The 26,499-nt window shown below is 39.8% G+C and overlaps 1 protein-coding gene across 1 annotated transcript in view; it reads left to right on the forward strand.

Annotated features, from left to right (window-relative positions):
- The first annotated feature begins 6,677 nt into the window (after nucleotides 1–6,677).
- The window catches only part of USP3 (ubiquitin specific peptidase 3), a 40,977-nt gene continuing 21,155 nt past the window's right edge, over nucleotides 6,678–26,499 (forward strand). Inside the window, exons 1-3 of the mRNA XM_032122735.1 lie at nucleotides 6,678–6,873; nucleotides 22,482–22,542; nucleotides 24,300–24,431. Coding sequence (XP_031978626.1) covers nucleotides 6,783–6,873; nucleotides 22,482–22,542; nucleotides 24,300–24,431 — 284 coding nt within the window. The 5' untranslated portion in view covers nucleotides 6,678–6,782. The remainder of the gene's footprint in view (nucleotides 6,874–22,481; nucleotides 22,543–24,299; nucleotides 24,432–26,499) is intronic.

The following is a 26,499-nucleotide window of genomic DNA, read 5'->3' on the forward strand; positions in this document are numbered from 1 at the left end:
GAACAAGCTGAACATCTTCCTCTCCCTTGAGATTTTGCCATCTCAAGTTTCAAGTTCCAGCTAGACCAGAAACATTTCAGAAGGCCTTGTTCAGTCCTTGAATTCACAGATGTTGAGTGAAGGGAGTGAGGAAAGGAAATCTGGACCAATGGTCTCCTATTTCACAATTCAGATTGCTACTCAACATTGTGAATAACTAGGCCTGAAGAGTAACATAATAACAAATAATGTAATCCTAGTGACATGGAAAGAAAATTCCTGCTTCCCTGGTAATGAGCTGATCTCCAAACAGGATAAAATGTGCCATTGTGCTACCACAAATATCGCTCAACTTAGTTATCAATGAAGTGTATATATACTGTCTTTGTGTATAATGGCAAGTTTTTTCAGGGATACTTTGCTTTGGAGTCAAAACACCTCAGAACCAAAATGCTGAGACGCTGGCACCTTTTGTGTTAGCATTCACAGTTCTTTGTGGACAGTAAAGTAGAACCAAGATATGTGTGCAGTACAGTACAAAATTCCTTGTACAAAACTGGAAGCAAGCACATGCAGCAGAGTCAGGTGGGATGCCTTTGTAGCTTACAGCAAACGAAGCAGAAATAGCTTGTACAGTGTTTTGACTGTCAACAATCTTGTTTAATGTAGCAGGAAAAGTGGTATCATTTGTGTAGAGTTACAGTTCACAGATACATATGATACTTTTACTGTAGCAATATTCTACAGATATAACTAATATATACATTTAGATATTATAACAGGTTAGAGGTGAAAAAAATCATTTTAGATCACCCAGTTCATCTTGGGACTTTCCATTTGTAAGTCTTTGAGATGGGAGTATAGAACTTAATTTAAATATTTATTTTACAATAGTTTCCTTACATGTTCTTTTCACTAGCAAGTAGATTTTGCATTCTGATTCCTAAGTTTTATCTGAAATAGTATAATTCTATAACATTTCATTATCTTCCTAATCCTCACGGATTATTACCAGAGTAATATTTCTTACATTTTTTGTGTCTGGATTATTGTCTTTTGATTTGTTAACTAATCATATTGGTGAAATTGAAAACCTGAATGTCATTTAAACATGCAGTACTTGCAGCTTAGGAACAGCTATGGGTTTGCTCCTTGTTACACAAGAAATAATACTAGTGAGTTTTAGGTTCTGGAGTTACTCGAGTGCTTTTGAACAGTTTTCCTTTCCTTGATCAAATGGATAAGCTGGTCCCAACTATGATATTTTCCAGGCATATAGGTACTACTAGGCTTTCTTTCAACAGGATGCTTGGAAGTTCTTTTCTGTGCTCTGATACAGTATGTAAGCTGAGCTGCCTATTATTTCTTTTAAATATACCTATAGTTCCCTCATTTGCCAAAAAATTAGTGAGTAAGCCTTGTTCAGTTGCGATGAAGAGAAATTAGTTATCCAGGCTCTAAAATGTTCTATTCTGATGGGATGAAATGAAGTCTGCTGATCTTTAAAGCAGCTTAAGCTGAAGTACAGACTCATTCTTTTCAAGACTGCATTTGGAAATATATAATATAAAGTTTACGTAACAAATACAGTAAAAGCTAAATGCCAGTGACATGAATTAATACTCCTTGATGTCACCCTGATCCACCTGCATTATTGAACAGTCTCTGGAGGACACTAAACAATTGATGAAGCTGGTGTTGAAAGCTGCCAGACATATGAGAACTTTAAGGCATTTGTTTAAAACATGAATTAAAAATAACTCTTTGTCTGTATGAATAACACCTTATGAAAACCATTCAGTTTATTTGTACCATTTGTTTGTCTCATCTTCATTGGTTTGTTCAAAAAAACCCATCACAGAGATTACTCACATTCACCTTTATTTATCCCCTTACATTGTATCTAAGCTGGGATAGTGCAGAACAGGTGAAGTTTGGGGCAGAATTAAAGCTCCTGGAATCCTTGGAAAAGTGATGTAAAATTATTATAGGCTCTTAGAAATTAAAGAAATCAGATCTCAGATACATATTTGAATTATACTTTAAAAAATAAACACATTCTTCTGTTCTGATGGAATCTGAATCAGCCCAATGCCATTTGTACTGCCAAAGCCAACCTTATTTCCCAGAGGAAGCAACTCATTAAGAAATGAGGGACGCCTCCATATAACTGGAGAGAGCCATAAATCCTGTGGCAGTAGATATCCCGGGAATTTCTTGCAGTGCCGGTGTAAGCAGAAAGAGTGCAGAACTCGTCCTTCGGCCCCCCGGATCCTTTGCTCCATGCCTTGTGTCACACCGCCCCCTCAAGGGGTGTGCTCGGCAGTGTCCTGGGCGTGCTGGGAAGGAGTCCTGCCCATTTACACGCTTTAATCCCATGCTCCAAATTCTGTCACGGATGCTTGCTCTGGGCATTTGCCTACTTTTAAATTCTTTGTCCTTCATCTTAGAGATCTTGTCCTTTAGAGAAAATCTTGAACCCTGTAAAGGGATGTGCTTGTGTTCTTATGATCAAACACTGAAAAATTGCTTGAGCTTTATTTTCAGAGCTGTTATACAGGAAATGGAAATAGATTTGTTAATGAGACAACGTGCCAGCAGAAATGTGCTTGTGGTATTTAATGTGCTCTAGTGTAGTTTCATACACAGCTGCCTGCAGCTAAGCTTCTGTCCACTGCAGATGGCATAGAACTCACAGAACTGCTTGGCCAACCCTCAGTAGAGGTTTTGTTAAGCTGAGGCCTTGTGTTAGAAATTACCTATATTCTGATGCTTTCTATTGATATTTTGCCTGCCAGCATCTGCCTCAGAGTTGCATCTGCACTGAGTAAAGAACTCGCTTCCTTGTGGTGGGCTTCTGTGGTCTCCATCACTATTGCCATCATACCTGAATGTTTCAGTTTTCCTTTGGGAAATTAGAGGTGAAAGCCCACTATATCAAGTTGTTACTAGGTCTGGATTGGCATGTAGTGTGTTCAGAGTGTTCACTGCAAGAGGCTGCGTGGACCTTAGTTGCCACTTGGTGCTCAGAGCAAAAGGCTTGCTAATACTCATATTTCAGCTGAGTGCCAATCTCCATTCTGAATAAGAAGAAACATGCCATGGGAGATGGTATTATTTCTATCTTTATGTATTTAATCTAGAAGTGGAGGATGGATGTGTATCCATAGAGATAGGAAAAGTCCAATGTGTGTGCCTTGAACAGAGCTGGCCTCTTTCCACAGCTGTAGCTGAGAAGGACATTAGTCTTCAAACAAGCAAACAGGTCTACTTTGTAAAGAAATTGGTTGAAATAGTTTGCCAGGTGACATGCAAGAATCGTCTGGCAAAGACTGAATTATAGTTTTTCAGGTCAGCATTCATTCCACTTCTACAGCATCATCCCTTCTTCATTCCATGCTCTCCAATTTCTACAGCAAATGTGGAAGTCAGCTAAGGCAACAGTCTGCTTCACTTGATCCACTGAGTGATGTTCATCTGGTGATTTTGAAGGAAGCCATCATCACAAGGAAAATTGCTGCTACTCTATCATTAGACCATATCATAATACATACTCATGGCAAGCAATGTTTTCAATGTTTTCAAATATTTAACACCACCAATTTTATTTCTGAGGAATACAGCAGAACAAAAGAACTCTCCAGGCAAACTTCCCCACTCCCACTGTAAATTCTTAGTATATATGCAAGATACCAATTCAGGACCAAATTCTAAGCTCACATGCTCTCAGGTGGAACCTATAGCATAGATGAATGACTACATATATCCCAGAAGGGGATTCTATGTGAAGTATCTCTCTTGTAGTAGAGATGATGATGTGCTATATTAGAAATTTCTAATACACAGTGCTAAATCACAAGCTCCTGTTCTGCACTGATTGCACCCATTATGAGCATGTGCCTGTAGGATTTATATTAGCTATCATCTAAATTATTCTGATCTGAGGAAGGATGGGACCAAGAGCTGAGACTCTGGTTCCAAATCAAGTCATTTGTACTGAAGAAATCTTACTCACAAAGCAAACCAAAAAGGAAAATTATACCCAGAGCTTCTACTCCAGTTTTCCTCTGCATTCAACATGTACACCTCACTGCAAGCCACTTAAAACTACCCTTGTTGTAAGCAAAGCTTTTGAGATCTGAGTGCTGGGAGTTGCATTAGTGATCAATTATTTTTCAGTAGGCCAAGAGGCTGCATTACAAACATGCTTATACTGGTCCTTATGCATCCTCACATATGTGATAACTGCTATGCATCCTGACTCCCTAACAGATAAAATCATCCTTACTTAAGTATTTATCTTGGCAGCTAGAGATAAAAAAATTTAAAGGCTACCACATCTGCTGTGGGCATGGCAACTAAAACAAAGAAATGAGCACATTTTTGCACAGAATTACACTGTTCAAAGAGTCAATGAATGGCTGTCAACCCACAAATGAAAAAATTGAGAAAACTCCATTATTATCTTGCAAAAAAACAAGGCATAAAGTCAGTAATAACAGTGCTAAAGTGAAAGTAGACAACCAAAAACATATAAACATGTTTATTTTACCATATTTAATCTTGTTGATATATTGTTTCCTTACTTCTGAAAGACTAAATATACCGCTAACATAATCCACACAGGTAAGAACTGGCTGTTTCGGTTAAATTCTGGTTTATACTGCTTGGAGAAGGCCAAGTAACGCTGGTACAAGGGGAAAATGACAAAACCAGATCTAGTTGAGGTTTCTTACTCATTGTGTGTGTGTAAGGATGGGTGGGGCACAACACGAGGATTAAATGTATGCATTGGTGAGAAAAGACAGCAACTGCAGTCAAACTGCTGCCTTAATTCAATGTATTGTCTTCATTATACATTGTGGCAGAGGGTGGAGAGTAAACAAAAGGATCCTTTGGCTAATGTAAAGCATGTTAGCATGACCACCTTTTTTAGAAGCTCCTTGAATTAGTACAAGTAATTCCTAGATGTGTATCAAGGTTTGTATGTTGTATGAAACATATTTAAATATTATTTTCCCAGTTATTTTTTTCTCTATTTGTACAATGCTTGTTAGAAAATTATATAAATATATGGTTTCTGTACAACCTGTAAAATATATGTTGGAAATGTTACTTACCTAATAGATCAAATATGACAAGCTTGAAGGATGAGGGTTATGTGAGGAAGATCTATGGTTTTGTGTCAAGGTAACATTTGCAGCCATTTAATTCACAGTTTGGTATCTATGACCTAATGCTGCTTGTAGCTACACAGTTAGAAATGCAAACTAATTCCATGGAGTGTAGTCAAAGTAGTTTCTGATGCTGTGAAGAATTGGATCTTTCATGCTCTGATTTTTTTCCCCCTTGTGTAAACAGGGTGAAAAAGAACAAAGGGTAAAGAATGGCATTCTGCCAAGGAGATTAGTGACCACCAAGACATCTTTGATATGAATATTTAAAGTATCTCATCTGAAAATCCATACAGAACTGTCAGTTTCTAAAATATTCTTCCATGAAATAGTGCAGTGCCACATAAAATACATTGAGAGAGTTGCTTTCCATGTCTACTCAAAGGTCACACAACAGGCAAAACCAGTGGCAAAATTGTGTTTCTCACATTAGTTAATGTAAGAGAAAAGGTCTAAAACTCCTAATAATATTCAAGAGTTGTCACAGCCTTAGACTAAAAAAGTCCCCACTTTTATGCTGGTGGACTTTATTTGCTCTATTTGAAAAGGAACTACATTTTGGTTTTGCAAATTGCTGAGTTATAAAACTGTTATTCTGCATTGTCTGGTAAAGCTGTAACACAACATCTATACTTTTATTACCACTTAAAGGTTACAGCCATAGAGTAGGAAATTCAGTAACAAGCTAAATTTGAGGCCAGGTAACTCTTTAAAAAAAAATCTGGCACATACCTCAGACCGTGCACCTTACAGAACAGAACATTGGATGACAGGCTAGACGTGAGCTGGCAATCAGTGCATGCAGCCCAGAAAGCCAAACGTGTCCTGGGCTGCATCCAGATTCCTGTGGGCAGCAGGAGAGCGGGGATTCCACCCCACCTGCAGAGCTGCCCCAGCCCTGGGGCCCAAGACAGGAAGGATGTGGAGCTGCTGGTGTGAGTCCAGACGAGGCCACCAAGTTGATCAGATGGGTGGAGCAGCTCTGCTGCGAGGAAAGGCTGAGAGAATTGGCATTGTTCAGCCTGGAAATGACAAGCTTCAGGGTGACCTAATTGTGGCCTTTCAGTACCTAAGGTGAACTTACAGGAAAGATGGGGCACGACTATATGGCAGAGTATGAAGTGATGGAGGACAAGGGGGGACGGGTTCAGATTGAAAGAGAGCAGGTTTAGATTAGCTATTAGGATATTCTTCCCTGTGAGGGTGGTGAAGCACTGGCACAGGTTGCCCAGAGAAGCTGTGGATACCTCATCCCTGGAAGTGTTCAAGGCCAGGTTGGATGGGGCCTGGAGCAACCTGGTCTAGTGGAAGGTGTTCCTGCCTATGGCAGGCGTTGAAAGCGGATGATCTTCAAGGTCCTTCCAACCCAAGCCACTCCACGAACGCCGGCGCTCGCCTCTCTGCAGGCCAGCCGGGCCACTGGCCCCTGGGGCGGGCGGTTGTCCGCAAAGCCCGGCGGGTGGGGAGCGACGCGGACGGGAGGGAGGGAGGGCGGCTGCCCGCAAAGCCCGGCCCGGCCTCACGCGGAGCGGAGCAGGAGGCCGGCCTTAAGATGGCTGTTGTGCGCGGGGCGCCGCTGCTGTAGCGCCGCGAGGAGCCGCCCGCCCGCCCCGTTCCGCCGCGCCCGCCATGGAGTGCCCGCACCTCGGCTCCAGCGTCTGCATCGCGCCCGACTCGGCCAAGTTCCCGCAGGGCTCGCCCTCCTCCTGGTGCTGCAGCGGTGAGTGCGGCCTGCGCTGCGCGGCCCTCCTGGCCCGCGGTAGCCCGGCCGTTCCTTTGTCCTCTCTGCCCGACGGCGTGAGGGCGCCCCGCGGGCGGGGGAGGGCCCGGCGGCGCGCGGGAGGGCGGCTGCCACGGTCCCCACCCGCCGGGGCCGCCCCGCGGGACCCTCTGAGGGGGGCTGCGCCTTCCAGCCGCCGCTGTCCCCGCGGGGGAGCCGCGTGTTGAGGCAGGAGTGGGGGCTGCCCTCCCACCCCCGGCCCTGCGCCGGGCTCCCAGCGCAGCGCTGTCCGGCCCGGGGCAGGCAGCGGACTTTGTCCCGGCGGGGCCCGCGCCCCCCGCCCCGCCGCCGCGGAGCTCTGCGGGGCCACGCTCCGCGCTCCTTTTGTCTGCCGGAGAAGCTGCGTGCTCGGCTCTGCCCCGGGACCGTGGCTGAAGGGAGACGAGCCGCTGGCAGCTGCAGGGTCAGTGTGTTCTTTAAATCTGCCTGAGATTACTTTCCTTTTTTTTTTTTTTTTTTAATATACGTTTTTGGAAGGACTTTGGAGAGTGTAGTTTTAATAAGACTGTTGCGGTGGAACGCGTCGCTTGGGACTCCCGTTCAAGCCAAGGAGCATCTCAGTGAAGGTGGTCTGTGGGGGTTTGGGGGTCACGCTCACCTACCTGTGAGTCGGTAGGATTGTAGAGGTCATCTTTTTTTAGTACTTTGCTCTTTGATTTAATAATGCAAATATCCTGTCGTCACTACTGTACCTCGCATGATCTTGTTTGTTCAGGGGCTTTCCCTTTAAACGTGCCGTGCGCCAGGTGTTACAAATTTAGCTTTCTGCACAGATAACCCGCGATGTTTGCTGTCGTTGTTTGTTTGCTGTAGTTGTGTTTAGTTGTGCCCCGTGCGAAAGCAGACACAACCACCTCGGTTTAGAGTGGGAAGTAGGCCCCGCTTAGAGGAGCAGCGGGACTTGTGCCGGTGGGCGCTGGAGAAGAATCCTCCTTTGGGAATGACCGACCGGGGAGCACTGAAGGGCTAAATGTATTTTAAGGTGTTCCTTTTTTTTTAAAGGGAAGATGGTTGTCCTTTGTCTCGCAGTGTCAGTGCCTTCGTGTGGGAAGGCTGCTGCTTGCTTAACTTCTTCCCTGATTGCAGTTTCCGGGAGCCAAGGTGTGGTAGCGTTGCTGCTTCCTTTGGCAAAACCAGTTATTTTTCTCTGTAATGCTTTTGATTTAGAGGGTGTACACTTTACAGTGGAGTCATGCAGGGAAATGATTAGGAGGAAAGGAGAAGTACAGGAAAAATTGTTGTCCCTAATGGTTTTTTACAAAAAAAAAAAAAAAAATTATTGTCAAGGAGTTTAACTTTGAAAGTCCATCTGTTATCTTCAGAATATCAAGGGTAAGCAAAGTTGTCAAGAAGAAGTGTATGGCAGTAGGGAACCAACCTTCAGAGAACTTAAAAAAGATAAAAGTACCAAAACTAAAAATACATGCTAAGGTATTAATATAACTTCCTAGCTTAAAATAATAGCCAGTTTACAGCTACCATGTTATGCATTCTGCTTCTCAACAAAGAAGTTCAGCAGTTAGAACAAGTTTTTCTTTGTTGTTCAGAGGAGTTTCTCCCAAACCAGCACTTACAGAGAGAGCCAGTTGCTGGGCAATCACCTGATTTATTTTACAGCACTGAGGCAGGAGGAAGGTGTAAGGGCTCTTCAGGCACTGAATAATGATGGCACCATATCTGGGGGAGTTTTTTGTTTGTAATGCTTTTTAAGAAAAAAAAGGTAAGTCACACAGTACTCGCATAGATAACTGTTGAAATCTTAACAAGTGGCTAGAGAAAAAAACTCAGTAGATTGAATTTAAAACAGTCCAGTGAACAAACAGCAGGCTTTTGTTAATTTAAAGCAAATGAAATTGTGGGGTTTTTTTAAAATTAATGGTGCATTTCTACTAGTATAGTAAAGCTGTAGTGCCTCAGTTCTCACTTCCAGCTGGTAATAACGTGATTATTGTTACATTAACTCTGTAATAGTATGTAGAGTACTGTCATCTTTTTGTTTGTACTCACTTTAGTGACGTCAGTTTTTTTAAAGATAGGTAATACGGGTTTATGTCAAGTCACAGTAAATACTATGTCTTATTTGCTGGGTTTGATGTAACTTTGTAATATAAAATTAAACAGAAAATGCTGCGTGTAAATTAATACCTTATTAAAATTTAATGCATTTCCTATTAATTTTGATGCTGTTTTCTAAGGTTGTATGGTTTTAGTTTGGTTTGTTGGTGGTGGTGTCCCAGTTGTAGAAAAATATTTGGAAGGCAGTTTTCTGCATTCTGTAATTACAGGGCATCTCTCATCAAGTACATTGTCTTAAACTAACTCAGAACTTGCCTGTCCTGTTCCTAGTTGCTGCTGACCTTTCCAGAAAAAGGTAGTGATCCAGGAAACTTTCTGGCAGCCACCTGATGTGCCAGTGATAGCAAAACGTTGCAGAATAGGTTGGAGAGTTGAGTTTTAGTTCAGATTATCAGTGGCTATTTTTATCATTATCTGGTATTCTAGAGATTTGTGGGGCTGCAGTTGCCATGCTGAGTTAAGTACCTTTTCCTTGTCTGTCCGAAAAAACTCCTGGTTGCAACAATAACTTCACAAGGTAATAATGGAGGCACTTTTGAGTATTGTTAATTGATCTTGAATATTGTGTCATTGTGTAATGGAGGAGTGTTGCATTTGGTGCTGGTGTTTGGAAGCCAGGTTTACTGAAGGTACGAGTTGGTTAGAGGAGCATGTGCATCAGCCTGAGCTGCTCCTTTTGCCCAAATGTTTCAAGTTTCCCTTGAAAGCTTCCTGCCGGAGTTGTTTTGGAGGTCTTGTGATGAGGGAAGATTCTTAAAAAAGCACTGAGAGGAAGCATTGACAACAAGGGTGTGATCCAAATATGAGTGGTTTTGTTTTCAGGTAAAAAGTAATGCTGTATGTTCATTTTTCAGTGTCTAGATCTTCTGTTACGTTACTGTTGAGTAGTTTGGAGGTCAGAGAGTTTAAGGCCCCCCATTTAGAAAATGGTGTGCTTTCCCCTGAGTATTTAACCAGTTAGGCCTGCTCTGTACAATCAGCAGTGCAGAAAGCAGCATGTATTTGCTTTGAGGAGCTTCAAGATTATCAAAATAGAGCACAGAATGATTTTTTTGCAGATCTATAGGCAGTTCGTTGTTGTAATGGGGCATTTAGGAGGAGAAATATATGCAAAGTAGAAATGGTATAGAAACTGAAAATGGCTTGTCATTTCACTGTCGTGAAATTATGTGTGCAGATATCTGCTAATTCCAACAGGATTGCAGTCTTTCCATGCACTTTAATTTCTGAAGCTTCTGCTGAAGTTGGAAGCAGAGTAGCTGGAGGCATTGGCAGGACTGTGTCACAGACTGAAGCTGTTGAATTTGTATGATGTGCCACACCTTCAGCACTGTTGTGCAAATCATGTAATTATGAAAAGTACTCTGGAGTAGGTCAGATGTGGTATTTCTTAACAACTTTTCATAGACTCATCAAACCACAGGGAGCCCTGCCTCACCTAAGTGAGATTGCAATCTTCTAAGCACACCTGTGGAAGTCTGGAGAGGTTTTCCAACTTTTTTTTCTGTGTGGTTGAGGATTCATTAATTGTTCTCACTGGGCTCATTGGTTGTTCAGTATAGAATTTGATGTTCTGTCTTTAGAAGAATAACTGCAGAGTGATAGGATTTTGTCTGCTGAGATAGAGATTCTGTGATTTTTGGTTTTTTTAAAGGGGAATTGCATTTGTGAAGGATGCTTAAAACTTACTTTTCAGATCACTGTCAGTTGAATAGTTCTTTTTTCCCCGTTAAAAAGCATGATTTTGTTAGGTATTGGAGAGCAGTTCTGGCTGTAGACTGGTATTTCCTGCAAAAGCTGAATATATGTGCCTGGCATTTGCATTCTGATTTCTGTTGTATAAGAGTTGTAATTGCACCAGTGGTCAGAAACATACGTTGTGGGATTTAGAAATGACACTGGGAATATGAAAGACAGGAGAGCCAGCATTGGAAGCTGTTTGAGGCCTAGTGAACAGTGATTATGGTGGAAATCCACATGCTGAGTTAATGACTTTTTTTGTGTGTGTTTAAGTTACTAAAATATTTGGTAAATTCAGTTTGTTCAGAATAACCCCACATATCCCTGAATGCTTATTTAGATTTGAGACCAAATGTTTTAGGCTGAGTAGACCTTTCAAGAACATGACTGCACTGGGTCAGGCTGCTTGTGATGGTTTTTTTTGTTAGCTGCTTCCCTGCCTGCCCCCCCCCTCCCCCCATCAGGTTTTGTTTCCTCAGTTAAATTAGTCGCACTGTTCTGCTTTCACTGGGGTAGGTAATGCTGTTCTGCCACGCTGTGATTTTTGGCTTTGGACTGTTGCAGTCAGTGCAAACACAAGTACAGTGTAAAAGACTTTAACCCTCTTGGCTTTCCTTTTCATCCCAGCTGCTTCTTAGTGTTGCTTCTTCATTTCCGTAAGTATTTGTGTCTCTGTCTGCTTTTCCAGTTTTATTACTAGAGGTCCTGATTTCTTCTGTCTTTTTGTGATTACTGTGATATAGGAGGAGGGAAAACTTGCTGAAACTGGAGAGGGGGTAGGTAGGGACCTTATTCCTAAGAAAACTTCAGTTCTCTGCGTGTAAACTCAGGGTAAGATCATGGACAGTGTGTGGACCTAGTGGTCTGTATTGTGTGTGTGAGGATTATTTGTCACCCTACATCTGGAAAATTAAATTGGCCTGGAAATTGCCAGATTTATTCTGAAATTTAAAGGACAAAATAAGTATATATATATTTTTTAAAAATTACCCCTTTTTATTCAGTCACATTAAGTCCAGAGTTGGGTAGTCTTTCACCTTTTTATTTCTCTGGGTCACTGCTATGCAAGAATGCTTGTTAGTAACTCTTTATAGGTTGTTATATCTCCTTAAATTCATTCCCTGGCTGTTGTTTTAAGTTAGCTTGTTAGATTTGGTTTTTTTTTTTAGACACAGTCTTGTTTTCCTTAAAATTGTTTTGGTGTTGGCTTTTTTTTTTTTCCCCGTTTGAATTGGTTACTGATGTGTGAGCTGACCATGGGTCAGCAGTTATCTTGGCCTGTGAGATAGAGCACAGTGCTTTGGAACTAGTTAGAAGATGCACATTTATTGAGATAGGATAAAAGTCTTAATTTTGGTCTCATAAATTAGATGTAAATTTCCTTTTAATTTAAAAAAAAGGTGAGTCTTTGTTTTCAGATACTTAGTATCTTTTAAAAGTAAACTTAAATTGGTGGTGATTAATATTTTCTAGATTTTCTTTTCAAAGTTTTGTTTATACTCTACTGAACAAAACCATAATCCATCACAAAATTTGAACATTAGCTGGGGGAAGAGATGCTTCAGAGGAAAGAAGTAGACATTTAATATGTTGCCTTTGAGAAACTAGATCTAATCTTCATGATGATTTTGAAGATAAACTTTGAAGGACAAATTTTACTACTGACTGTTCTAAAGTGTCCAGTGTTTTGAAATGACTCTTTGAAATGTAGCAAGTAAGGAGACAGTATAGTCTGAGGCATTGTGGAGGCAGGATGAGACACTCATGTGTGCATGGCAGACTCTTGATTTACCACAGATTAGGGCAAATCTCATTACAGCTGGTTTCAATGTAAGCAGGATGATTTTCACCTGCCTTTCCCAAACTCTTCAGGATATGCAGGTGTTAAACAGTATCAGTGCATTATACTTTGTTTGTCTTATCGTGTCAAGGTGTTGAGGCTGACAGACTTGTTAATTTTTTTTTTTTGTCATGTGTGTGTCTGAGGTTGACAGAGTGAAAGTTTCAGACCCAGTGTCTGGAATGAAATTAAGCTTTGAGCTATTTCTCATTTGATCAGTACCACTCACTTCATTTAGTAACCTGCTCATGCTTTGCTTTCTGTTTTACCAAACATTCCTTACCTAGGTAAAAAGTAATTAAAGGCCACTAATTAAAATATTCCATGAAGGGTAGAAAGTGCAATTTAATAAAAAATTTGGCTCTGAAAACTAGTTAAGGCTGTTCTGATTTATACTCCAGTATTGTTGGAGGAAACATTTTATTGTAGAGTGAATCGGAATTGCTTTATGGTGCCCTTGTTATGGGAGTAGTGTAAGATTTTGTCCTTAAAAATTCTTTTCCTTGATTATAAGAGGATATGTTAAATGGTACTTGACATAATGACTACACTTGCCATTTAGCAGTCTTATCTGGTATGTCAAAGCAATCCTCTGGTGTTACCCCCTTTGGAATACCTTGCATAATTTTGGATCTTGTAAACCTAGTTTGAGATTTCTGTGGAAGATTAAATTACCCGTGTGAATCTAATCCCAATACCCCCAGGCAGCCTGGCAGAACAAGGTGGTGGTTCTGGAAGTTGGCCTGCCCCCAGTACTGCAAGCAGACAGCTTTTTGTAAAGCAAGGTATTACTCTCGGATTTGGGGATGGGGGTTGAAGGTCCCTATCAATATCAAACAGGGAAATACTGATTTTTGGAGGTACTTGGTAGGTGGGAATATGCGCATCTGCTTGTCTGTGTCAAAATAGGTGCATTTTCTCAAAACAGCCTTGATCCTTTTAAATTTTTTGGGTTTTTACCCTTCAGTTCATGTTTTGATTTGGTAATGTTTTCATCCACCAAGCATTTCTTTCTCTTTTTTTTTTTTTTTTTGTCACATGGATGGTTTAATGTGTCTTTTGCTGATATTGGGGAAGTAGGAATGCAACAGTGGCAACTACAAACAAACAGATTATTCACTAGATTATATAAAGAAAGCAAGAAGACTTCTTTCTGTCTTTCCCCTCTTTTCCCTCCTATTCCCAGCTTGAATATTTTGACCTGCTCTTGATTGCTAACTTGTCAAAACGACATTACACTGTTGGCTTTGCTGTGTTTTTTCTGGCTGCTGTCTGAAAATGAGCGTTTATGTGTCTTGTTCTAACAAAGATTGACTAACTTTTTTTTTTTTTTTTGTGGATGCTACTGCTATACTGAGGAATAATAGCTGTTTTTCTGTGAAGGCTAAAATACTCAAATTTAAAATATATGTATTTAAATTTGTATGCTAATGAGTTATCAAAGTAGCCAAACAACTAAAAAATGTTTTTGGAGTGTAAAGGAGAAATAGAGGCAGTAATTTTTAACAAAATGCTTTTGGCTGTGCTTGTTCATTAAGATCAGACTGTCTCTAATGTTTTACTTTTTCCTTTTTTTTTTTAAATAATAATGCATACTTTTCACTTTGTTTTCAGGTAGGATGTGCTTTTTCTGGTATATGCAGGAAGATCAACTGCTGACACATCTACATTGTCCTAAAGTTTGACTGGACATGTAGAAAAATTAATTTATCAGAAGAAATCGCAGTAGTGTAGCCTGGGAGCTGAATGTCTGTGTGACTGGCAGTGCTGATTCTTTCTGTCTCTCCCTCCCTTACCCAGAGCAGCAGGGCAGCGAGCTCGGGGTGTCTCTGGATTGCTGCTGTGAGTGACCTGACTTTGGTTTGGCACCTCCTCCCCCCAGTTTGTTCAGCCACTTCCTGGGGAACTGTTTACACTGGTTAGAAGAAGTTTTCCTGACCTCCCTGTCTGCTTTTTCTATCACTGCACTAAGAATACAGGCAAATAAAAACGCCTGCATTTTTGTAACATTCCCTGTTTCTCAGTGTGGAATTCTGATTGCATAATCCGAATGCCAGACTGAAGCCACTGTGGTCGAGTGTAGGGGAGGGGAATTCCATGCAGATGAAGCTGGTCACGTTGTTCTCTGATATTCTTCAGCGTTAAGAATGTGTTGGGCACTTCAGCGACCTACTTATTCTGTGAAAAGTTGTTCACCTACCCGTGTTTTATGTTCTCACTCAGTTGTTGTTCAGTATATCTAAACTATCTGTGGTTTTCCACTGTAAATGGGAATGGTTCACTGTAACCATCTGTGAAATTTCCTCTGTGAGACTGAGCAATGCTTTTATTTGGCACAAGGAGGAGGAAACTACATGTACAGGTGTGCACGAGCACAAATAGTAGTTCACAAACTATCACTAAATGACTTGTCTCCTCACTAGAAACTCAATCTTTCTGATTTTGTCTGAAAGATAAAGACAGAGGAAATAACTTGGGGTTTTTTCCATACCTGTAAGTGAGGGTTGTTTGTTTCTTTCTTTGAATGTTCTTTGGAGTCTTACTTGAATGTGATTTGAGTCAGGATAAGACCTGATACTGTTGAGACTTTTCTTCATTGGGAAAGAAGGGTTTAACATTTTTGTATGTTTAGTAATGCTTACCAGGAGACTTGCTTCCTGGTGAATTCTCTTGCTTTTGATACAAATGTAATGGAAATTTCATCTTTTATTAACTTTTCCTTTAGTTATGTGTGTGTTAGCTCATTTTAAAACAAAGCATTTAAAGTAGTATAATTGCAAACCTTATCCCCTTCTGTCTGGTTTCATTTTGACTAGAATGCTGTTTTTCTAAAATACGCAGTAAAGATGTCTAACAAATTAAACTTACGTAAAATATTGTTAAATAGAATATGTTTTCGTAATGATTAAGAGTTTAGAACAAATTCAGTGCACTTATGAACATCTTTTAATGGGACTGAGGGAAGGATAGAAAGAAAAACTTTGTGAAATAAGGTTTGGAAACAAATGGGAGTAGTCTTTAAAACCTAGACAGTAAAACTAGCTGCCTTATAACTGTAGAACGTCTCTAGTTTTCAAAGCCTGTAATGTTCCTTTTCCCTGCATTCTTTGTTTAGAATGGGGCTTTTGTCTGCTCAGAGGTTAAAAAAATACTCTTGTAACATTTACTTCTTTTTTCAGTCACCTGACTTTCATTAGTTAACTCACCTAGAATTGACTGGCCTTCTTAAAATGTGGGGCAGTTGCTTTTCCCAAATGCATATACACTTTAAACATTCCCCACCCAAACAAAAAAAAAACCCAGTCAACAATCATACACATTTAACTCTGTCTTTATGTTCTAAGAACCTATTCCTAGATCATAAGATAGTGGTAGCATTCTTTCTGCACTTCTGGGTATGTTAAGGCCCGCCCTGTCTTTTCAGTACTTTTGATTCCTCCTGAATGTAAACATACATTAGGGTTAGATAATGATAAAGCTTGTGTGTTCACTTGAAGGAACTGCCTCTTTAAATACACAAATGAATGTCAGAAGCTGGGAACCTGATTAGTTGTGTTGGTGTACGTGTACTTAGTACTAAGTAACTTACATTGCCTGTTAGGGGTTTTTTCATGCTGCTGGTAAAAATACTGATGTGCCTTGGGGCTTTGTTTCTGGCAATAAAATGGTTTTTTCAATGCCAGAGTGTCTTGATTCTGCACATATCCACGTGCCCTACAATCTTGACTGATGTTCTGTGATGAGGAAGACTTGTGATTTTTGCCTTGAAATGATGTTTATTGTATATGCTGGTTTATGGGCCAGAAGGAAAGAGTGCACATGGCTCTCTAATGTTGTGATTTGGTCAGTTCATCTTGGTGGAAAATGCTTGGTTCCAGTCTTAATTTTAACAACTGAGTGTTTCACGTGGTGGATTTTGAATGTAGAGTGCATGGATATTCCTTGCTGTGGAGCCTGCAGCCTAGGTGAAAGCTGTAACTGCTAAGCTGGGTGAAATGTTCACTCTCTCTCTTGCTTTGTCTCACTCTTCCCTTGAAGTACTTACTCATGGGAAGGAATTGTCAGTCTTCCCTCAGCATTTAGGAGTTGTCTGTAAAGAAGGCCTTTCAAGGGTAGGAGATACTTGCATTAAACTTGAGATGTTCACATCTTGAATGCATGGGGATTTTGTGGAGAAAACTCCTCCGCTGATTTATTCAGTCTTTGAAGAGACTTGTGCCTGCATCCAGAGGGAGTTCCAGAGCTGTAAATTCCAGCAGTGGGCAGAACCTTTTTGCAGCTCTAGCATGTAAGCCCAGAGAAGGGACCACATCCAACATCTTTGTCCCCTTGATGTTTCTCATAGGTTAATAACTTGAGTAATTCCCTACTTAGAATACCAGCTTTCATGGATGACTTAGACACCTGGTACCCGTTGTATATTGCATATGGGAAGTTTTATGTGTTTAATTTAGAGCTGTTTTGGCGAATCACCTTACAAGTTTTGTGTAGAGTGATGGGTTTGGGGATATCTTACCCTTGGCTGCAGTTAAAATGATTTAAAGGACTTGGGTGTATGGGCTAGTAGGCTCCGTTCTGATCTATGCTGATAAACTTAAAATTCTTTTGGTAAATTATTCAATCTCTTGTTTTCATCTCTAAAATGGAAATGGGCTTTCTGAGAAATGCTATGAATTCTGTGACTGAAAATCTTTGCATTTGAAATGCTATTACTATAGGGGTTTGTATAAATCCGATTAAATACTTGTGCAGAATTTTGTATTCTCACCGGGATTTTTGCTTGCAAATTTCTCTCACCTTTACTTCCAGATTTTTGGAAAAGGTAGCTTTCAGTCTGATTCCTTAGGCCTGATGTGTTACAGCAGAAGGATTGTGTTGTACAAAGAAGGAGTTTCTCATTTTGGTGTGTGGGTTGTTGCTGCTTTTTTCTTCACATGTTGCTAATGGAGACTGCCCAGCCTTTTTTTGCTTCAATTGTCTGGTTCTTTAAGGGGTAAAATGGAAGTCTGCCTACTAAATCATAATTAAACAGGACACTGAGGGATTTTTAAGGCAAAATCAAGTGAAAGGTATGAGAAAGGAAAAGTAGTCCATTTCTTGTAACAGTATTCTTGTGGATTTTTTTGATAGGCACATGTGTGTTACATGTTGTATGTGCAACATGCTGTACTTAAGTAGCATATTGTATGCCTTTGTCAGCAAGTGCACGTGTTTGTGGGATGATTTTTCTCAGCACAGTATCAGTGTACCACTGACACCACAAGTATGTAAGTACTGTTCCTTCTTCCTGAGTGAAGCAACAGTGGTGGTTTTTTGTTTTTTATTTTTTTTTACAGTTTAGCTTGTTTCAGTGTAGCTGAAACTATGTGAACATAATGTTCACATATCTACTGTGTGAACGTAAAGTGAACTGACCAGAGGTCAGTTAGTCTGGAGATGTTTCTGTGCAGGTCACTGTGCTGTTGAAGTGTATAATTGGGCCAGTAACGTGGGAGTGCTGCTATAGCTCCTTTTGAGAGCAGAGCCCAGGATGTCTGGTAAAGGCTGTGGGGACTGTTTGAAACAGTTTAGTGACCCTAATCTTGTTTCTATTCAATGTGCTTTTAACAGAAGGACCAAAGTATTGCTCTTAATGTGCTGATATTTTGTGACCTTTTCTTTAGTGGTGCAATGAAGGGCTATTTTAAACCCTGGCTGTAAGCACAGTTCTGTAGCAGCTCTGGCCCGGGGTCACTCGCGCTGTGGCTGTGCTGCTGCCAGGTCTCTGGTGGACACTGCATCTTGCAGGTTTCTGAACTTGGCTGCTTTACAAAAACTGCTTCCTGTTTGTCTCTTCCTCTTCCTGCTGCTTTTTTTTATTGCCAGCTTCTCAGCTATGCAGTGTGCTGTTTAAACAAACCCATTAATTTCACAAGTTGGTTGTGCACTTTTACGTGTCTGTAACTTTCCTTCAGTGGCAGTCTGCATCTTTGCTGTGTAAGAAATGCAGTGTTTGCCAGGAGGATTCACGCTTCGCAAGAGTGCACTTGGAGTCGGCTTTCAACAAGAAAAAAATAAGCATGAGAAGTACATATTTGCATGATCGTGGGGTAGGATGGGGTGGGGGACCCTGTGGTGAGAACACCAAACTGATTAACCATATCTTGCTCATTCTACTTGGCATAACTCAGTGAACCTTACCCAGTTGACTTACAAAAAGTGGAAGCTGCATGGATGTCTCTGAGTGTTCCCAAAGTTATGTATGACTCTTTGCTCTCCTGGGGATAGATTGGTACTCCTCTTCATTTAGAGAGGGCTTTGTAAACTGAGTAACAAATCAGTATTCAAGTTTTACTTAGAGAAATCATTCTGTAAAAGAATTCTTCCTATTATATGATGAAAAATTGTGTTTCTGAGCTTCTGAATAAGATGATTTTGATGTAAAGTGGCAAATGGCAATGCCTCAGATGAGATTGTGGCATTGCAGCTTTTCTTTTGACACTTAAGTATTGTCTTTGCCTGACCACTTGAATTTAATTTAAAAATACAGCAAATTGAGGCAGTTGGTAACTGTTTCAGTAGCCAAACTTTTGTTCAAGCTGAGAAAGCGGCCGGTGTTCCTTGGTCTATATACCACTAAATAAGGCAGATAATTTTTTTTATGTGGTTACAATGTTTGAACATAATTTTAATCCAAAGTGAGGGATGCTAATGTAATGCACCCCTCTCTTTTTTAAGTAGTGCTAAAACAAAAGCAAGCCAAACCCCCAAATCCCAATTGGAAAACTGGTTATGGAAGGACTACATCTGTAGCTATACAAATGGGTTTGAAAGTCTTTCCTCATGATTTAGTGTAACTGTCTGACCTGAAAGTCCAGAACACCCAAGTCTGTTTTAAGGGTCGACTTCCAGGGCTGTGTAATGTTCTTCTGAATTGAGAAGGATTTGCTATGGATCTCTCCCTCTCACTTCTGGTCCGCTTTGAAGCTTACTGCATTCATGTCAGTACCCCATTTGAAAGGAATAATGTGCAGTATCTTTACATATGAAGCCAAACTGTCTACCTCTAATTTAGATTATAGGTAGTTCTGGACAGTGATTTGTGATTTTGCTGTGCATTCCATGGTGCCTGTCTTGATAGAGTCCTGATTAATGCCTGAAGCTTCCAGTGTAATTAAATTTATTAAGTATCAAGATGGTGACTGCTTCAGGATCTGTACTGAGGAATACCTGGAGAGCCAGGCTTTCATGCAGCTATTTACTGAGCTAGCCTCAGAGAAATACAAAATGAAGTCTTCAGCAATGTGTTAAAAAATCAATTGTGTAATTCTCTGAGAATAGAGCAATTTAATTTAACAGAGGTCACAGATTTAATACTGGATTCTGTGTTTAATCTTAGTGGGAGACACTTCCATGTGGTATGAGTTCTTTGTGGGTGGAGATGTTTGTGCAGAAGATAAACTACACATTTCTGATGTGATGCAATTGGACCAAAGTTCTTCCTAAAAATTAAAGTAAACAAATGAGCCATCTTTTCCTATTCCCTGATATGAAAGATGGAAAGTTTTAGTGTATGTGATTTTTTTGGCATTGTGCAGAAGTTGGACTTGTTTGCTGACTTTGTGCAGAACATTTAAACCTGCAGAATGAGCACTACTTTGGTATAATTTAACACTTGACAAACAAGCAGTACAGGTATTTAAAGTACCTTAATGTGAAATTGTAATTGTCTGGTAGGAGTGGAAAGTAGGAGTAACAGTTTCCATCATAATGCTTTGACCTACTGGTTGAGAACCAGTTCCATGCATAGATGATAACATAGTGAAAGCAAACATGTGATTTCAAAGTGGGAGATTTCTGTTAGGATTTTAATGCTAGGAAGACCTTTTAATGTTCGTGGCATGGAAAGCGTAGAGTAGTGCTTTGTTCACGCAGCATTTGAACACAGATTAAGTGCATGAATGGTTTTGGCTTCTTTTTCTTTCCTTCTGGTTCATATTTTACATTGTAGTTTGTGAAATTCAAGCAAATAAAATTGTATCAGGGTAGACCAATGGTTCCTTTAGCCCATTTTTAATTGATAATGGCTGTTTAAGATTTTTCCTTTCTCTTCTGTTTGCCAGTGTTAAATTTTGGGTTTCTTAGTAACATTTTGGTCAAATTAGACAAACTTCTTCCATGTTCCTGACTTGAAATGTAAACCAAAACAGCTCTACCTGGCTGCTTTCTATCTATTGCAAGATGACCATTACAGCTGTGGGAATAAACAGCTTTAGAAATAGAAAAATTGAGTTTTGGAGAACCAATGCCGGAAAACTGAGACATATGAAAAAATGTGTTTCTCAAGTAAAGCAGCTGAAGGAACCAGTTCTGGAGTCTTGACTGGAGAGTTTAAAGTACTTACTTCAAAAAATACTTCTGGAGGATGTGCCTTTTTTCCCCCACATAGTACGGTAACATTCTCATTTTAAACATGCCTTGGATTTAGCTTTTGAGTTGACATACAGCAGCTATTTGTAATAATAAATTCAGATTCAAAACCCAGTTGTTTAAAAAGCAGTGTACTCTTTATTTTTTCCATCTGATTTAAATCAAAAAGGTAAAATCTGGTAGTGGAAAAATATATTAGCTCTTCTAAATGGCTAAGCTTGTTGGTTCTCTGCTGTTTCAAAATTGACCCCTTCCTTTTTAATGAACATTTAATTTGATAAAGAAACTACTTTTCTTAGCTTGATGTTCTCCAATAGTCTTTGATCTTAACAGTTTGCTATGTACCATGGTTCATAGCTTGGTGAACTGTGTTTTGAGTTTTGCTACAAGTGCTGAATTAGCCTGCTCAGTTTGATCCTACCCTGGAGCAGCTTCTGTGCTGCTTCAGTTCTTGTTTTAAGATGTGACTCCGGAAGGGGAAGGCTGTTCTCATGCTTTCACACAATAAATAACAATTTAAGTAATTTACATGTACAACCAGTGTCAGTCCTATTCTCTTTGTCTTTCTACCCCCTGGCCTCACAGGCCTTCATGTTCCCAATCTCTTCTCTTTCCTCTGTGACTCTCTTGACTGGCTGCTCCAAGCAGCAGAAATTTATGTTGTGTAAAAAAATTATCTGTTATCATACCCTTTTGTATTTTGGGAATAATCAAAGTAGTATTTTATTTTTGTTTTCTGATCTTGTAGCCATGCACTTAGTGTTTTATTTTAATTTTCTCATCATATTAGTTGGGTATTTCAAAGTGTAATATTATTTTTGTAAATTTTGTGGTAATGGATAGTTAACAATTTTATTTCTCAAATCTTAAGTGCTGTATTTCATAGCATCCCTCTTTCAGTGACATGCTGCTGGGTTAGAATTAGAGTTGGAATATCCCATTTCTATGGCTCTACCCTGGGAATGGTGTTTCATCTTTTTTTAGTATTTACCATTGGTTTTGTTTAAGCCCTTTAGCTTTAAACATCCATGTTTTAAATTTTCTAGACTTAACATCTGACAGCCAAAAACTTAGATAACATCTTCTGATGTCTTGAGTAAATTGTGAAGCACAGCACTGGTGTTACATTGAGGGTGAAGTCATTATGGATAAATTCTTTATCAGCACTGCAGAGTAGGAATACACGTTGTATAAATGGTGTGTATTATCATGCATTGCACAGTAATTTATTCTCTGTGCTTCTTATCAGATTGCCAGGCTTTCTTGCAATACCTTCTTTAAAATGGTTTCTTGTAGAACAAGTTTTATGAAACAGAAGTGCTATAGCTTTTTATCCTGTGTTCACTGGACTGTCTTATTAAAAGCCAAAAGAAAAAATCAGAAGGTTTACCAGTGTTTTTGTCCTTCTGATTTTTTTGTATTGTATTTTAAAATCAAGTAGACTTCATTCATTTGACCTTTTTTTTTTTTTAATCTTTTATAGTGTGCCGGTCAAACAAAAGTCCCTGGGTCTGTCTGACGTGTTCGAGTGTCCATTGTGGAAGGTGGGTACAATGTTAGTGTGCAAATCTTTTAATCAGACTTTTATCTTTCTCCTTTATTGCTTGACTCTCAGTTCATTCAAAATTTCCCTGAAATAAGCCTTTTATTATCTCATTTAACATTGTATGTTTATGCTTAACGTGGTTCTTTGCTACCTTATGAGAGTCCAGAGATTATACTCAAGATATGGGGGTTTTATTTTGTTGGGTTTTTCAAGTAAAGTGGACAGTAAATGTGACTGCTCAGTTCAAAAAGTGTCTGGAGAACTGGTAATTTATTGTAAAGTTGCATTCTGTGGAAGATGTTTCTTTTGTGTTAAGATAAACCCAAGTAAAAATTGTTGGAAAGCCACAGGTTGGCACATCTTATTTTGAGAGAAACAGCAACTATTCATCTGAGACTGCAAATAGCTTAAATGTACTGCAGTGTAGTTTTGGACCTAAAGTTATTACCATAGCATGTAAGAACTAGCTGCCATCAGAATTCCTTCAGGCTACACCTGCTTGATGTCTGTATTAGTTGAAGTACTCCAAATACATCATAGATGAATGATACAGTCAATGCTGTTATTTATATGTCAGGATAATTGTAGAAAATGTGCTGCTACATAAAAGTTTGAGATGCACATACTAATGGGCTGCAGTTACTGTGGACATTTAGACAGTGTCTGAGATGCAAACATGTTTTCATCTGTTGGGTAACATGTGTTGGTGTGCTGTTATTCTGGGAAAGCATCATTAAACTTAGTGACTTCATCTTTTTAAGTGGATTGAATAAACTCAAGGTTTTGTTTGTTTGATCTGGGTAGCAGTAAGTGCCACAGTTTTAATAATGTATCTTAGAATTTTTGACACCAACCGTTTTTCCCCCTCTATTTATTTATTTAATAAATCTATACTTGGTGAGACCTAAGAGAGCGGGAAATACTTCATGGTATGAAATAAATAATTGGAATATTTTAATTGTTGCTAATCTTAAAAAAAATACTATTACTGTCCACAAATGGCCCTTCTTACATGCAGTTGGTAGACACCGAGTCAGTTATTCATGCAGTTTGTTTTGTCTTTCCAAACTGCTCCCATCCTTAGAATGGAAAATAATTGAATGAGAAGATTTAATATACCTTGGGGCTCTTGCATTTTATAAGGACACTTTTTTTTAAATTAAAGGTGCTTAATTTCCTGTATCTCAGACTTTGGGCATGAAAATGCTCATTGTGTCAGCAAAAGAGCTGCAGGATTTTAGATTTCTTATTCCCTTATGTAACCACAAGCTCCAGAGCCCTTCAAGTTCATGAACAGGATGACTGTAACATTAAATCATGCTGCAAAATTGGAAAGCTGAAAATGGGGGTGCTTTCAGATGGGGGTCAGCACTCTCTTAAAGGGATCCCAAACACAAGTGCTGGGGGGAAAAAAAGGTGGAGCATTAAGAAGAGTATATGGGAAAGCAGTACGGACTTCCTGCACTTACAGGTATGGATAAAGGGAGTTTAGGATTTTCTCAGTTGTGGAAGTGCATTAGACTGTTAAGAGCACACATCCTGGGATTTGGTACAAGGAGATGGAGGGGCTAATTTGGACCACATGAGAGAGTAAAGGGGGAAAACGTTGGAAAATTTAACCAGTGTTTTCACACAAGTGAATTGTCTTTTTTAATGCCTGTGTAAATATTGGATGCCTTTTTTATTCCTATTTTTTAAATGAATGCTAATTAGCTGTTTAGAAGTATAAACTTATTTCTTTTTCATTTATTTTAGATATGTGAATGGCCATGCAAAAAAGCATTACGAAGATGCACAGATTCCTATGACCAATCATAAGAAAACAGAAAAACAGGAGAAAGTTCAGCATACTGTGTGTATGGATTGCAGTAGTTACAGTACATACTGGTAAGGGTTTAAACACTGTAATTTGACAACTTTTTATATTCTAGCAGGTGAAAACATCAGACTCTTGTGCAACAGTATATTACACACATTTTTGAACATTTCATCTTTTGATTTCCAGACCTGTATTTTTAGAACACTCTGCTTTTGCATGTGCATTGTAGCACTGGCTGTGGCTAAACTCTTACACGTCAACTGACTTAAACAGAAGAAACTTTTCTAAATAAGTGCTGTGGGGTTTGGAGTTGCTTCTGTTTGCTTTGGGGTATGTGGAGACCCAAACCTCTTAATTGCAAAAGCTGTTTGGTTGTAGTTACTCCTTCCATCAAGCTGGTGGAAGCCTTTCACATATACTTTATTTGTCAGGATTCAGAAAGTAAAGTATTACACTGTAGTTCCTGCCCAAGAGATCTGAACTCGAGTTGTGTTTGTATGTGTACCTTCTGTGAGTCCGGGAAAGTGATGGATCCTGTTGGGAAGCAGCATCAGGTCTCTGGCAAGAGTAAGGAGAAGAATCAGAAACGTTTCTTTAAATAGCACAATGGCCTGGGCTGATTCCTTCTGTGGGGTTCTTGGAGTGTGATAAGCACTGTTTAGGGAAACTTAATATTGATGCTGCTAATGTTGGATTCCCCAGTGTCCTTGTTCCCCAGGGGGCACAGACTGGGAGTCAATGGAGAGCACTGCTTTTTCCCTCAGTGTCCTCCATCCTCTTCCCCCTTAAGCAGACCTGTTGACAGGTGCTTCCCCATTTGCAGGTGCTCCATGGTTTCCTGTGTGGTGTTACTTGTGCAGTGTGGGTTTGAACAGTGTAAATCTTGGGGAAATCCCTGTTATGTTCTTGTAAAATTACTGGGTATGTAGCTCCTCTAATGGGTATTTTGTTCAAATAATTGGGTGTCTTTTGGGTAGTCCATCAGGAAAAAATCTGTTTGTTGAAGTTTGGGTATCCAGTTTTATGAGGAATGCTTCTGTAACACATACTTTTATCCCCTGCAAGTAAAACCCCAGTTAAGTGATTTCACCTGAAGAAATGTTTGGAGCAACTCAAAAGCTGCTCAGATGGTGCAAGCAGCTGTAGGCATTTAAACATAGAAGAAAGGTTGGAGTAGCTTTGTGATGTAGGGGAATTTTGCTTTTATTTGCATTTTATTTTAATGACCAGCATTTTTATCTGCTCCTGTGTGAATACATGAGAAAACAGACAAGTTTTCTAAGGGATACATGTGCACAGGTTACCAGCATTGCAACAGCTTTGGGAAGCTAGTTTCACTTTCCCAATTAATACAGGTATCACCTGAGTTCTATGTTGTGGCTTTTTGTTTTGTTTGAATTATGCCCTGTCTTCTAGTCATTCTGAAGGTAATAATCTGTGGAGGAATTTTAGTGGGGTAGTTGAAGTCTTGATTATATCTCCATTATGACAAATAGTGTTCCAAACTTGCTGAGGCTTGATGAGTTACAGCAGCATCCTGCTGACCTTATCAGCAGGATAAGTCTGAGCACCCTGCTGACCTTATCCCAAACCCCGTGTGGGCATTACAAAGTACCAGCAGCCAGACTGGGGGCTGTGGGATCTGTTACTGACCCCAGCTGTGCTGGTGAGGGGCAGGCAGACCTGCACCTTGGGGAGGCACATGTTTCTGGTAGAACACAAGGGAAGCAGTTTAGCATGTGATGTGATGTCTTTTCTGCTGTAGTCGAGGCTGAGTCATTTATGGATGAACTGGAACTAATTGTAGCCAGCTTTGCCTTGGGGAGTTCCTGTTGTGGGTAGTTCACCAGCAAATTATAACTCCTGTGCTAATGTGAAGCTGAACAAGTTTCAAAAGCAGTTTATCTTTGTTTTCATTTAGTATATTTCAGGTTTTTCCCTCACGATAATCAGAAAAAGATACTTGAATTTGTTACTGCACCCAGTTGAAATGAGCACAGAAGTTTAAAGATGAAGCAGAAGGCATTCAGATCAACTTTTCCCCCTTTATTTTGGACAGTACTGTGGAGGCTGCTGTCAAATAGTGGTGCCAGTTAAAGCAAATAGTTCGGTAAAGTTGAAACATAATTAGTTATT

The sequence above is a fragment of the Corvus moneduloides genome, chromosome 13 (genome assembly GCF_009650955.1).
Source record: "Corvus moneduloides isolate bCorMon1 chromosome 13, bCorMon1.pri, whole genome shotgun sequence".
Classification (NCBI taxonomy): domain Eukaryota; kingdom Metazoa; phylum Chordata; class Aves; order Passeriformes; family Corvidae; genus Corvus; species Corvus moneduloides.